This window comes from Larimichthys crocea, chromosome XIII (genome assembly GCF_000972845.2).
Source record: "Larimichthys crocea isolate SSNF chromosome XIII, L_crocea_2.0, whole genome shotgun sequence".
Taxonomy (NCBI): Eukaryota; Metazoa; Chordata; class Actinopteri; family Sciaenidae; genus Larimichthys; species Larimichthys crocea.
Window position 1 is genome coordinate 1934803 of NC_040023.1, and position 14910 is coordinate 1949712.

General features: G+C 40.6%; 2 protein-coding genes across 4 annotated transcripts; both read left to right on the forward strand.

The window, feature by feature from the left end:
• LOC104929296 (probable 2-ketogluconate reductase) lies at positions 1–6807 on the forward strand. 3 transcript variants are annotated; one of them, XM_019254789.2, is made up of 7 exons: positions 1–173; positions 429–550; positions 4436–4814; positions 5121–5292; positions 5493–5671; positions 5771–5867; positions 6354–6807. In XM_019254789.2, the coding sequence occupies exons 2-7, from the start codon at positions 434–436 to the stop codon at positions 6508–6510; spliced, it is 1101 nt and encodes a 366-aa protein (XP_019110334.2). In that variant the 5' UTR covers positions 1–173; positions 429–433; the 3' UTR covers positions 6511–6807. The 3 variants fall into 3 exon arrangements, with proteins under 3 accessions (XP_019110334.2, XP_019110333.2, XP_019110332.2); XM_019254788.2 differs by lacking the exons at positions 1–173; positions 429–550 and adding an exon at positions 3365–3814 and having other exon boundaries at positions 6354–6510; XM_019254787.2 differs by lacking the exons at positions 1–173; positions 429–550 and adding an exon at positions 3823–3989 and having other exon boundaries at positions 6354–6510.
• A 480-nt stretch (positions 6808–7287) lies between these two features.
• On the forward strand, positions 7288–11093 carry LOC104929295 (probable 2-ketogluconate reductase). Its single transcript, XM_019254790.2, has 6 exons — positions 7288–7430; positions 7679–8054; positions 9507–9678; positions 9780–9958; positions 10058–10154; positions 10640–11093. Exons 1-6 carry the CDS (start codon positions 7428–7430, stop codon positions 10794–10796), a joined length of 984 nt encoding a protein of 327 aa, XP_019110335.2. The 5' UTR covers positions 7288–7427; the 3' UTR covers positions 10797–11093.
• Positions 11094–14910: the final 3817 nt, after the last annotated feature.

The following is a 14910-nucleotide window of genomic DNA, read 5'->3' on the forward strand; positions in this document are numbered from 1 at the left end:
TGTTGCTGCTGCAGTGTCTCACGTTTAATCAGCTGAATCTTTCTCTAACGCAACCGCAGATGTTATCAAAGACCTGCTAAATACCTTCCTGTGTCCTCTTAACCCTCAGTTTCTGCTCCTCAAAAGTCAGGAAACAGCAGGGTTGAGAAAAACTCCTCAGGTTCCAGCTGAAGGTGAGAACTAATTAACATTAGGTGACATTAAATGATGACATTTAGAATATTTTACCATAGTGCATCAAATGTTTTTGCATAATTTTCTCTTTTAGTGTCCATAAGTTTGTTTAGTTGACACAAGTTTCATGTTAATCATTTATTCATAGCAATTTGACCTCTAGTCCTTTACTGCAAAATCAATACTACTGGCCTTATATTGTGTATAGTGTTATATTATAAAAGCCTATATTGACCATATCATAAATTTTCCAGCCATAATGCAAAGTCTCCACTATGTCAAGTTTATGAGGAGACTGTGGGGTCCAGCACAAGCACACCGGCTTCTTAAAGTGACAGGCATGCACAGATCTGGCTGTCAAATGCAACACAAAAAGGTACTGTGCAGTGGGTTTATAATGAGAGTATTTTTAGGGAAATGATGGATACAGGTTTGGATGTGGGGTGAGAAGACACAGTTGGTACAGGTGTAAGGTAGGAGGCTGAGGACAATTAAAAAAAAAAAAAGATTTTACAGAAGTGAGTTGATCGTAACTGTATTGTGGTGCAGAGGAATTAAGAGTATGATGTTACAGAGTTATGGGAGGAGATGGAGGAGGAGGTGCAGGTGCAGGTCGCACTTAAGGGCTGAATTATGAACAAGAGATGTAAGGTATAAGTAGTGATGGAATGTAACTAAGTACATTAAGTACTGTACCTAAGTGCAGGAAAGTATTTCCATTTTATGCAACTTTATATTTTCATATTATATTTCATTTTACCTTTGCTACATTTGATTGACAGTGTAGTTACGTTTCAGATAATTTTTCATACTCTTCCTCTCCAGTGAAAATGTCTCTTTAAATTTGAATTAGATTTTTTTCTGATAAACTAAAGGACTGTGTTCCTTTATGAGCTGAGATCAGTAGAACAGTACTTACTTCTTAAGTTAAATAAACTAACCACCTAACCCCAAGCTGAAAACAGGACCGTTTTTTTTTTTACCCTTTAACCTAGGGTATAATGTTCTCACAGGACAAACACATGAAGATGTTACAGTGCAACAATAGTAGTTAATCAACCAACATTTACAGCAGTAGGCATTCATTCAACATACACCAATATCTTACAGAATGAGAACTTTGAACTTTTACTTTTGAAACATAATGATCATACGTATATACTTTTACTTTATTACGGTTTTGAATGCAGGCCTGTTACTTGCAGTAGAATATTTTCAGTGTGGTATTAGGATCTAATTACTCATGAGTTGCTTTATGCTTATGCACTATGCATTGTCACAGAATAGAATAGAATTTAAAATTCTTCTCCTTACATACAAAGCTCTTCATGGTCAGGCACCATCATATCTAAAAGAGCTCATAGTACCTTACTACCCCTCTAGAACACTGCACTCTCTGCCCTCTTCTGTGGAACAAAACTACCATTCTGGGTTCGGGAGGTAGACACAGTCAACACTTTTAAGAGTAGAATTAAGACTTTACTTTTTGATAAAGCTTATAGTTAGGGCTGGCTCAGGTCATCCCTTAGTTATGCTGCCATAGAACTAGACTGCCGAGGGACTCCCCCTCCTTCCCCTTTAGGTTAATAGAGGCTCATTAACATATAGATTACATAGTACGGGGCCTAACACTGATCCTTGATGCACACCCATTATGTATTTTACTAAAATGTTAAAAAGTATTTCTTTTTTTTTTTTTATTTGTGTAATGATGTCAGCAGAAATGAAGCATCATCAATGTCATGAGGACATCTCGTGTCCTGTGCCATTTTTCCACACATGTAACACACAACGAAAATTCTCTGTGTCAAAAACTTCACAAACCGAGTGTCAAAATGACAACACAGGTCTGTGAGACAGTCAAAATCCACTTGATAAGTATGATGTCACATCACGGCGCTGCAGAGAGGACACAGAGAGCAGAGAGACAGACAGAACACAGGTTAGTGTATGACCCTAAACTAATGCATATGGACATTTGGACTTACCTGTTTGCCTATGTGCCGATGCAACATGGCTGGTTTTACACAGGACAGCAGGGGCGGACTGAGACAAAAAAATTGGCCCTGGCATTTTGGACCAGACTAGCCCACAACATTTGATAACACACCTTTTCAGTCTTTTCAGTGCAACTGTGCAAGTCTTTAAAACAACATACCTTGAGCCATGCGATGACTTAACAGGAATCAGTGAGAGTGGACACATTAAATACTTCCAAACTTGTCATTTATTAACACTATAAAAATACACTGCACCACTCAATCACAGTAATGAATCTGAAGGCAGCATTCATTCTATTGGGTGTGCCTATGTGTTTCAGGGAGGAAGAAAAGAGAAAGAGAAAGAATAGTGATGAGAAATGAATCAGATCAAGAGTGATACTGAATAAATTGTGAACTTACCCAGTCAGAAAGGATGAATAAAGCTGAACACCTGAATGAACTCTGAACTGGTCAACTCTGTATAACACTAGCAATGAACAAAATTATGTCATTTTAAAAAGTGTTATTTTCTTTCATTGTAGGCTAACTTACATTGTCTTTAGCCACCTAGCTACATAAAACAGCCCACTTTTTTCCAGGCCTATATAGGAGCTTACCCGAGGACTACTAGTTGAACAAAGAAATCGAGAGTAACTCTTCACTTTTCACTCACATTTTTGGTGAGTGGTGGTGGCTTTAAATATGCCTAGGCTAGAATTACTGGAATGTACAGATACCTGCAGCTGCATTCACATAACATAGACAAAATTATATAATTTTTAAAAGTGAGATTTTCTATCAGTTTTGTAGCCTACATTGTCCCTACATCCAGGCTACATAAAGAGCTGCTATATTTGCAGGACAAAAAAGCAACTTAGCCAATAGGCCAGCCTAGTACTCACCCCACAAACAATAATAGTCTAATAAGAAATTAGAATGCTGCCCACTGACCTATTGTTATTGTTGGTGAATGGTGAACAAGTTTTCTCACATTAAAGACTATTTCGTTTAGAATGAAAGACATAAAAGTAGGCTACTAAGCTAGGCTTATTTTCTCATCCAGCCAGTGTAGCCTACAATGTCTTACAGTAAAAACGTTTTTAGCTCATTTCACCTGCATTAAACTAACCAACTTGGCCAAAGGACAATAGACAGAATTATTTGATTGACATTTTATCATATTTATTAAGGGGTTGGGTGGCTTTATCCTATCGTTGCATTTCATACATGTTCTGACAGTGGTCCAGCTTACTGCAGGTTCAACAACATGCTCCTGTTCAGTGCCACTGCCACCGGCACCACTGTCATCAGCGCCGGGAGCTGATGGAGCCCTGCTGTGGCAAACATGTCAGTGATTTTAGCACACTTCGCAGTGTAGCAGTATAGAGGTGCTAGGTTATTGGGTGACCCTGCTTGTACTTAACGCCAGGAGGCTGTAATGAGGTTTAGACATTAAACAGGATAGCATTGCTTAGCCACAGGAGGACCACCGTCACTCACTCCACGGGCTAGAGAAGTATCGGCTTCATTTGTCAGACACGGAGGTTGACCCTCGGCTAACTCACGCAGCTAGCAGCGCCGCTAGCATCACAAACTGACCTGAAGTCAGCAGCAGGCATCGCCATCAACGGAGCCTGTCCGGCTGTCACTGTTCAGAGGTCAGTCACTGCGTCACTCACACGAGCTACAGATTGAAAACACAAGCAGCTAACTGTTCCGGTTTTTCTTTTAATTTATTTTATTATAGGTGATTTTTTTTTTTTAAACGTGTTTAGATAGCAACTTTTCAACATCACCAACCGGCGGATTGTGCTGCTCTGAAAGCGTCACACTGTGAGTTTAATAACCGGATCTAATAATCTGTTTTAATTTGGAGACCGTGCTGACAGTGTCTGCAGTGTTTGCTGCGTCCTTGGCTGTTTCATGCTGAAGCATTGGCTGAAGCAGAACATGCTCTTGAAGCTGTTGTTGTCTGCAGACTCGCTGTAGGACACTTCAGTAACATGTGCAGTGTCTTCTGGGGCATACTGTGTTTCAAGGTTGCCTTTACCCACCCTGGTTTACAGTGCTCTCTCCTACTCGATCTAATGTTAGATGAGCCTACATTCACATTATCTGTGATCATATTATGATTGTTTTCTATGCATTATGCACCTTTCATATTTATTATACAGGCATAAGAGTGCTACAGATATTTTGAGCTAACTGTTTAACACACAAATAATCATATTACTCAGTATTAACATGAGTGTGTGTCCTACTGTGTTTCATCCCTCAAGGCAATGGAGGACAACAAGCCATGGGCTCTGATCTCAGAGGTGGGCGAACAAGGTTACATTGAAGAAGTCACTGACATAATGAAAAAACACTTTCAAATCATCTGCCACAAAGACTTCCTTCAAAACCCCCAGCTGCACGGCCCTAAAATCCAGGCCATGTTTGTGTGGAATGCATTTCCTGAAGCTGAGCCTGCTCTGCTTGGATCACTTCCCTCCCTGAAGGTGGTCGCCAATGGAGGAGTGGGCATCGACCACCTGGATGTGCCGTACATCAACAGCCTCGAAGTGAAGGTGACCAACACGCCCGATGTGGTGACCGATGCAACTGCGGATATGGCACTGGGTCTGCTTCTGGCATCTGCAAGGAAGATAGTTGAAGGTGAGTCAGTGAATCAAGTCAGTTTTATATATATTGCCCAAAATCACCAACAGACCTTTTTCACAGCCATTTGTTTTTCAATTGTAGGGTCAACACAGGTCTTACCAATGACACTAATTAAGGTTCAGTTCCATTTAACGCAGCAGAGACTTTCCAGTGAGCACCATAGCAGCACCCTGACTCTGTTTGAGCTGAATGGAACCTTAATCAGTATCAGTGGTCACATGTGTTTATTACAATCTCATGCCAAAACATCCTTCCTATCCAGTACACCTGAGAATACTGCATAATGTGTTGGTTCTGTAGGTCACCAAATAGCTGTGAACCCCAAGACCACCCATATACCTCAAAGCCTCATGGGAGTTGAAGTTGCAGGGTCCACTATGGGGATTATTGGAATGGGACGCATTGGCTGCAAAATCGCTCAAAGAGGCAAAGGGTTTGACATGAAGATCCTGTATCACAACAGGAACAGGAGGTGAAAGTTCAGAAAATGTAGAAATTATTTAGTTAAAAAAGTATATAAAAATGTCAGTGCTCTGTTTTGGACACAAAAACAGATTGCTGAATGTCCAGTTACCTACAGTATGTCTGTGTTGTTGCCTTAGCTTAAACTAATAGTACTTCTGTAATACTTGCAATCTTAAAACCAAAACATTTTTTCTCCATGCTGTTCAGGAGTGTTGAAGATGAGCAGGCATTGGGGGCGAGTTACTGTGAGAATATGGATGACCTGCTGAAAGAGTCGGACTTTGTCGTGCTGGCGGTCAACCTTACCCCTGAAACCACAGGCCTGATCAGCCACAGAGAGCTGTCCCTCATGAAACGCACAGCAACATTGGTCAACGTCAGCAGAGGTGAGGATATTGTGTTAATCTTGGTTAAAGAACTGCAAAAATTACTGTTTAACTGTTCTGCATCACTGATCTTTAATCTAATCTGTGTTCATGTCTCAGGTCTGGTTGTGGACCAGGATGCTTTAGTCAAAGCTTTGCACTCTGGAACGATTCATGCGGCAGCGTTAGACGTAACTCACCCTGAACCTTTACCAAGGTCTCACCACACTCTACAACCAGACTCACAATCAGTTTTTATCAAACAATGTTATGGACATAGAGAATTATCAATGTGCAGCTTTACAAAGGTTTTTAGTGTCTTTTAACTCATGTTTTGGTGTTTTGGCCAGCGACTACAACTGTGCTGTAGCAGGAAAAACCCACTGTACCACTACCACTCCAGCACCAAACTATTGACAGACACAGTGAGCAACAAGTTGCTGAACATAGTGGAGCATATAGCAGTTAAAGAAACAGATATTTCCCCTTAGGACTGAATGGAACTTTAAGGCTTTTCTTGTTAAGACGCAGCTTTGATATTCAGTTAAACACAACCTGAAAGGAAAAATGTGTCTGTTAATCAATCTGCACATACAGGGAAAGGATGCAAAGAAGAAAAGTTTGAAGCATATCGATTAAGTAAGTGTAACCACTCAACAAACTACTCACTGTCTTCTAACAACCTCTCTTCTTTCTTGTGCAGGGATCATCCTCTTCTTAGCCTCCCTAATGTGCTGATTACCCCCCACGTTGGCACCAACACTTACACTACAACAAGAAAGATGGTTCAGAAGATGGTAGAAAATGCTGTGGCTGCAGTGAAAGGCCAACCTGTTCCCAATGAAGTCAAACCAAATTGATGTCACTGATGGTACCTCATCTGTCAGTAGTAAGAAGTGTTTTCCTACTGCAAGATGAAGTACTTTTATCTTTCAGAAATTGTTTTTGGTTGTACAGTGTTCTGTACAATTACCTGCCATTACTACCACTACTGCTATAATGATAATGTATGTTACATTAAGAGAACTAGTGTAACAATTAGCACTATGTTTGTATGAAATTACATGATGATTACAACTTTTTTTTTACAACTGTTTTGAACAGTTGAATGTTTCTGAACATGCTGCACAATCTAAATAAAAAAAGATGATAAAGTTGCCCCCAATCTTGTTCATTGCACACATGACCTTTATGACCTTTTATCATTTCTGTGTCAAATTTTCTCTGCTCATACATCATAATATAGTGCATTGATATTTTACATATGTCAACTGTATAAATATCAACTCCTTGAGCGCCAGAAACCTTGTCTTGAAGCAAACGCCAAACTAGTGGAGGGACAAGAACACTGACACTGTTTTTCTGTTCAAATTGAATACAACAGTGATATTTTCCAAATATTGTTTATAATAAGATGGAAAAAGAGGTTTAGATTAAAATAGGGCTGTGTTTAGTTTGACAATAATTGTCAAAGTCAGGTTAGACATTAAACAGGATGGTGTTGTTAACTCTCCTGACCCACAGGAGGGTCCTTTTATGTAGTGTTGTTAGTGTCACACAGTTTAGTAGCAGATCTGACATTAACTATCCTCAGTAATTCAGCTGTCACCGTCCAGAGATCAGCGTGGAAGCTTTACTCTGTCACTCATGAGCTCATAATTTGGGAAATTATATTATGAGTGAATTTGTTTAAACATCTTCAGGCAGAAGAGTTGCTTCCTGTTGGATAACAAATTTTCTTCAACAACTGACAGATTTACTGCTTTCAAAACGTCAGATGGTGAGTTTGAATATTTTTTAGTAATCGGTTTGATTTGGAAACTGTGCTGACATTGATGGTTTTGTGTGACCTTGGACGTTTCATGCTCCCTTTCATCTGGTCTTTGAAGTAGCACATTTCATCTGCTGCCTATGTATTTGGACTCTTAAATTCTGCTGCCACTGCAACCCGACCCCAGCTAAACAAAAGAAAATGGATGGTTGGATGGATAACTTGTGTGTTTGTGCTATTATGTTTCATCCCTCCAGGCAATGGAGGACGACAAGCCATGGGCTCTGATCTCAGAGGTGGGCGAACAAGGTTACCTTGAAGAAATAATTGGCATAATAACAGAATGCTTCCAAATCATCTGTTACAAAGACTTCATTCAAAACCCCCAGCTGCACGGCCCTAAAATCCAGGTCCTATTTGTGTGGTACTATCCTAAACCTGAGCCTTGGTTGCTCAGTTTACTTCCCTCACTGAAGGTGGTTGCCAGCGGAGGAGTGGGCATCGACCACCTGGATGTGCCGTACATCAACAGCCTCGGAGTGAAGGTGACCAACACGCCCGATGTGGTGACCGATGCTACTGCGGATATGGCACTGGGTCTGCTTCTGGCATCAGCAAGGAAGATAGTTGAAGGTGAGACAAGTCAATGTTATGTACACATATCAGCCATACCATTATTATGATAAGACATAGGTTAAGTGAACAACACTGATTATGTCATTATCATGGCACCTGTCAGTGGGATATATTAGGCAGCGAGAGAACATTTTGTCCTCAAAGTTGATGTGTTGAAGCAGGAAGAATTTTAGAGAAAGTTTAAAGAATTTAGAGTCTTAGACAAGGTGGTCCAATCCAACAGACAAACTATTGTAGCTCAAATAGTTGAACGTGTAGTACAGCTGAAATAGTTCATGCTAGTTCTGATAGAAAGGTGTAGTACAGCTGAAATAATTCATACTAGTTCTGATAGAAAGGTGTTTGAATATATTGTTTCATACTTTGTTGAGTATAGGTCTGTGTGGCCGCAAAAAAGTCAGGATACTCATGTCCACTGCTGAAAGCGCTAATAATGGACATTGTGAGCATCAGAACTGGACCATGGAGAGATGGACAAAGGTGGCTTAGTCTGATGGGATGTGGTCATGGATAGCTGGGTGCTTGTGTGTCATTTACCTGAGGAACACACCTCACACCAGGATTCACTGTAGGAAGAAGGCATCGTGATACTGTGCCCACAGGCTTCCCTGTGCTTTGGCAGCAGAATATTACCTGTGCTTTGGCAATCTGTGGATGTTACTTTGACATGTATCACCTACCTACGTCCTAGCATTGTTGGATAAAGCGCCCTGCCACAAAGCAAAAATGGTTCACAAATGTTTTGAGGAACACAACAGTACAAGGCGTTGACTTGGCCTCCAATTCCTTGGATCTTATTCCAATTAAGCATCTATGGGATGTGCTGGACAAAGAAGCCCAATCTATGGAGGCCCCACCTTGCTACTTATAGGACTTAAAGGATCTGCTGCTAAGTGTGCCAGAGACCACAGTACACCTTCAGAGGTCTAGTGGAGTCTATGCCTCTCCAAGACAGTCCATGGCTCTGAATACAGCACCCCCAATTTGCTTGAATACGTTCTCGAACTTAAACCCAGCTTTACTTCAAAGGCTAATCACTACTGAATCCTTTCAAACCCTTCATCATCTGACTCTGTGGGGCAGCTGTTGCTTAGGGGTTAGAGCAGGTCATCGACTAATCAGATGATTGGTTGTTCGATCCCCGGCTCCTCCAGTCTGCCTGTTGTAGTGAAGATCTCAGATCCGCTCTATCTTGTCTCAAAGAACTGAAGGTGTTTGGTGTCTGCCACAGTGGATTCCCCTCCAAAGCTTCCCAACAATGCAGGGTAGTAATGATTTAAACTTTGTTGATTTTGTTAAAAAAAAATATTTAAACATATCTTGTTGATGGTGTCACCTTTGCTAGTGAATTCATTGTTGAATGCTGAAAACACCCTTCATATCCAGTACACACCTGAGAACACTGTATAATGTGTTGGTTGATAAACTTTTGGTCCTGTTCCTCTGTAGGTCACCAAATAGCTGTGAACCCCAAGACCACCTATATACCACAAAGCCTTATGGGAGTTGAAGTTGCAGGGTCCACTATGGGGATTATTGGAATGGGACGCATTGGCTGCAAAATCGCTCAAAGAGGCAAAGGGTTTGACATGAAGATCCTGTATCACAACCGGAACAGGAGGTGAAAGTTTAGAATACATATGTGTTGTTACTTTAAACTAATAGTACTTCTGTAATACTCACAATCTCAAAACCAAAACATTTTTTCTCCATACTGTTCAGGAGTGTTGAAGATGAGCAGGCATTGGGGGCGAGTTACTGTGAGAATATGGATGACCTGCTGAAAGAGTCAGACTTTGTCATGCTGGCGGTCAACCTTACCCCTGAAACCACAGGCCTGATCAGCCACAGAGAGCTGTCCCTCATGAAACGCACAGCAACATTGGTCAACGTCAGCAGAGGTGAGGATATTGTGTTAATCTTGGTTAAAGAACTGCAAAAGTTACTGTTTAATTGTTCTGCATCACTGATCTTTAATCTAATCTGTATTCATGTCTCAGGTCTGGTTGTGGACCAGGATGTTTTAGTCAAAGCTTTGCACTCTGGAACGATTCATGCGGCAGCGTTAGACGTAACTCACCCTGAACCTTTACCAAGGTCTCACACACTCTACAACCAGACTCACAATCAGTTTTTATCAAACAATGTTATGGACATAGAGAATTATCAGTGTGCAGCTTTACAAAGGCTTTTAGTGTCTTTTAACTCATGTTTTGGTGTTTTGGCCAGCGACTACAACTGTGCTGTAGCAGGAAAAACCCACTGTACCACTACCACTCCAGCACCAAACTATTGACAGACACAGTGAGCAACAAGTTGCTGAACATAGTGAAGCATATAGCAGTTAAAGAAACAGATATTTCCCCTTAGGACTGAATGGAACTTTAAGGCTTTTCTTGTTAAGACGCAGCTTTGATATTCAGTTAAACACAACCTGAAAGGAAAAATGTGTCTGTTAATCAATCTGCACATACAGGGAAAGGATGCAAAGAAGAAAAGTTTGAAGCATATCGATTAAGTAAGTGTAACCACTCAACAAACTACTCACTGTCTTCTAACAACCTCTTTTCTTTCTTGTGCAGGGATCATCCTCTTCTTAGCCTCCCTAATGTGCTGATTACCCCCCACGTTGGCACCAACACTTACACTACAACAAGAAAGATGGTTCAGAAGATGGTAGAAAATGCTGTGGCTGCAGTGAAAGGCCAACCTGTTCCCAATGAAGTCAAACCAAATTGATGTCACTGATGGTACCTCATCTGTCAGTAGTAAGAAGTGTTTTCCTACTGCAAGATGAAGTACTTTTATCTTTCAGAAATTGTTTTTGGTTGTACAGTGTTCTGTACAATTACCTGCCATTACTACCACTACTGCTATAATGATAATGTATGTTACATTAAGAGAACTAGTGTAACAATTAGCACTATGTTTGTATGAAATTACATGATGATTACAACTTTTTTTTTACAACTGTTTTGAACAGTTGAATGTTTCTGAACATGCTGCACAATCTAAATAAAAAAAGATGATAAAGTTGCCCCCAATCTTGTTCATTGCACACATGACCTTTATGACCTTTTATTATTTCTGTGTCAAATTTCCTCTGCTCATACATCATAATATAGTGCATTGATATTTTACATATGTCAACTGTATAAATATCAACTCCTTGAGCGCCAGAAACCTTGTCTTGAAGCAAACGCCAAACTAGTGGAGGGACAAGAACACTGACACTGTTTTTCTGTTCAAATTGAATACAACAGTGATATTTTCCAAATATTGTTTATAATAAGATGGAAAAAGAGGTTTAGATTAAAATAGGGCTGTGTTTAGTTTGACAATAATTGTCAAAGTCAGGTTAGACATTAAACAGGATGGTGTTGTTAACTCTCCTGACCCACAGGAGGGTCCTTTTATGTAGTGTTGTTAGTGTCACACAGTTCAGTAGCAGATCTGACATTAACTATCCTCAGTAATTCAGCTGTCACCGTCCAGAGATCAGCGTGGAAGCTTTACTCTGTCACTCATGAGTTCATAATTTGGGAAATTATATTATGAGTGAATTTGTTTAAACATCTTCAGGCAGAAGAGTTGCTTCCTGTTGGATAACAAATTTTCTTCAACAACTGACAGATTTACTGCTTTCAAAACGTCAGATGGTGAGTTTGAATATTTTTTAGTAATCGGTTTGATTTGGAAACTGTGCTGACATTGATGGTTTTGTGTGACCTCGGATGTCTCATGCTGTCTCTCATCTGGTCTTTGAAGTAGCACATTTCATCTGCTGCCTATTTTTTTTTCTCTTAAAGTGCTCTAATGGGCTTACAATCATATGATGTAGTAGATGTGGTGGAAAAAGTCATTTTCAACTTGCTATGAGCTATATCTTTTTTCATATTTACTATACAGACATTAGAGTGATATAGACATTTTTTTATCTAACTCTCTGCCAGAAAACATATCATATTACTCAGTATTAACTTGAGTGTGTGTCCTACTGTGTCTCATCCCTCCAGGCAATGGAGGACAACAAGCCATGGTCTCTGATCTCAGAGGTGGGCGAACAAGATTACTTTAAAGAAGTCACTCACATAACGAAACAACACTTTCAAATCATCTGTTACAAAGACTTCATTCAAAACCCCCAGCTGCACGGCCCTAAAATCCAGGCCATGTTTGTGTGGTACTATCCTAAACCTGAGCCTTGGCTGCTCAGTTTACTTCCCTCCCTGAAGGTGGTCGCCAATGGAGGAGTGGGCATCGACCACCTGGATGTGCCGTACATCAACAGCCTCGGAGTAAAGGTGACCAACACGCCCGATGTGGTGACCGATGCTACTGCAGATATGGCACTGGGTCTGCTTCTGGCATCAGCAAGGAAGATAGTTGAAGGTGAGTCAGTGAATCAAGTCAGTTTTGTATACATAGGTCAGTCATACCATTATGACCACTGATTATCTTGTTACCATGGCACCTGTCAGTGCGTGGGATATATTAGGCAGAAATAGAACATTTTGTCCTCGAAGTTGATTTTAGAAGCAGAAAAATTGACAAGTTTAAAGATATGAGCAACTTAGACAAGGGTCATATTGTGATGACTGCAAGTCTTTGGGGTGTTCCCAGTCTGCAGTAGTCAGTACCTATTAAAAGTGCTCTAAGGAATGGATAGCAGTGAACCAGCAACTGGGTCAAGGATAGCCAAGACTCCTCGACACACATGGGGACTGTAGGCTGGCTTGTGTGGTCTGATCCAACAGAAAAGCTACTATAGTTCAAATAGATCCAGTCCAGACCAGTCAGGATGCCCGTGCTGACTCCTGTAAACTGTTGAACGCACCAACAACGGGTACTGTGAGCCTCAGAACTGGGCCAAACACAGTCTACGCAGCAGGTGGGGTCTCACACTGCCCTCTACTGGCATCCAACGCCATACTGCACCTAATTATGGAAGGTGTTATGCTGATGTCAAACCAAATATACCTCTGAAATATGAAACTTGAAACAAAAATGTGATCATACATTTTGTGTGTCACAATGTTTTAATTTACACACAGAACACACCTTGCACCAGGATGCACTATGGGAAGAATAGCCAGCTTTAGGATGTCAGAATCATATGTCTCCCAGCTGCATGACTCCCAGCAGCTCATGTCACCTGGAATCTTTGAAAATGGGATGCTGGCACCACTGCTGCCTACTCACAGCTCAGACAGTAGCTTACTCTAACTAGGGCTCCTAGCACCAGAATACCAGCACCAACTAACAGCAGTCTCTTGAGGCTCCATCCTTGTCAAACTAATCAAATTTCCTCTTTGTCCCATGCTGCACCAAATGGTAACTTCTCTCCCTGTAAGGACTCAACTTTGTCCTATGTATCATTCCCCAATGTCGTCTTTCACTTGCTGAACAATGAACAACTGACACTTAGAGGTGCTTGCGATTATCCTCATATCTAATACACACCTGAGAATACTCTCATAATGTGTTGGTTGAAAGATTTTGGTCCTGTTTCTCTGTAGGTCACCATATAGCTGTGAACCCCAAGACCACCTATATACCACAAAGCCTTATGGGAGTTGAAGTTGCAGGGTCCACTATGGGGATTATTGGAATGGGACGCATTGGCTGCAAAATCGCTCAAAGAGGCAAAGGGTTTGACATGAAGATCCTGTATCACAACAGGAACAGGAGGTGAAAGTTTGATGAAAAAATAGATAAATTCTAAAATTTTTAACAATTAACAAATTGTATTGTAATAGAACATTTTAAAATAATGCATCAATGAGACACTGCTAATAGTCAGCTTAATCTTTTCTCCATGCTGTTCAGGAGTGTTGAAGATGAGCAGGCATTGGGGGCGAGTTACTGTGAGAATATGGATGACCTGCTGAAAGAGTCGGACTTTGTCGTGCTGGCGGTCAACCTTACCCCTGAAACCACAGACCTGATCAGCCACAGAGAGCTGTCCCTCATGAAACGCACTGCAACATTGGTCAACGTCAGCAGAGGTGAGGATACTGTGTTAATCTTGGTTAAAGAACTGCAAAAGTTACTGTTTAATTGTTCTGCATCAATGATTTTTAATCTAATCTGTGTTCATGTCTCAGGTCTGGTTGTGGACCAGGATGCTTTAGTCAAAGCTTTGCAGTCTGGAACGATTCATGCGGCAGCGTTAGACGTAACTCACCCTGAACCTTTACCAAGGTCTCACCACACTCTACAACCGGACTCACAATCATTTATTATTAAAGTTCATTCATTGAAGAACAACCACATTGTTCCTCTTTGACGTGAACAGAGGGTACTGTCACTCTGTACTTGAAATTATTGAGCCAGTTCACTGACACTATAACCCTTTCTGTGCTACTTCTACACTATTTTTCAGTGCTGGCCACTGCCCAGCTAAAGTTACATAGTCTTGTTTTAACTGGACATGTTAACCTTCTCACATTAATAGATTACAGATCAACATTATATGTACTGACACACAAGACAAGAAGGGATCAGAGCTCTTTACATTCAGTGTGAAAGTTATGTAATGGATCAAAGCTGCTCATGCAACTCAAATGACATACAATTGTTTTTCTTGTGGAGTCATGAGACTCTGTTTTATGCATTTCTAATTCACATATAAGTTATTATCTTGTCTATTTTTCTTTAAATTTGCAGTATGCCTGTATTTCTTATTCACAGTGGATAAATGTGTACAGTAAAAGGTGTCGGTCATAGTTATGAACCTGAAAACAACCTGAAAAGGTGAAATGTGTCTGTTAATCAATCTGCACATACAGGCAAAGCATGCAAAGAAGAAATGCTTAAGGAATATTGATTAAATAACAATAACCACTCAACA

Excerpts from the sequence above, each read along its gene's own strand:
- LOC104929296 (XM_019254789.2), top strand. The coding sequence starts at position 434 with ATGCAAAGTCTCCACTATGTCAAGTTTATGAGGAGACTGTGGGGTCCA. Across the intron at positions 5,293-5,492 it reads TATCACAACAGGAACAGGAG|GAGTGTTGAAGATGAGCAGG; the intron begins GTGAAAGTTCAG and ends CATGCTGTTCAG. Across the intron at positions 5,672-5,770 it reads ATTGGTCAACGTCAGCAGAG|GTCTGGTTGTGGACCAGGAT; the intron begins GTGAGGATATTG and ends TTCATGTCTCAG.
- LOC104929295 (XM_019254790.2), top strand. Across the intron at positions 9,679-9,779 it reads TATCACAACCGGAACAGGAG|GAGTGTTGAAGATGAGCAGG; the intron begins GTGAAAGTTTAG and ends CATACTGTTCAG. Across the intron at positions 10,155-10,639 it reads CACCCTGAACCTTTACCAAG|GGATCATCCTCTTCTTAGCC; the intron begins GTCTCACACACT and ends TTTCTTGTGCAG.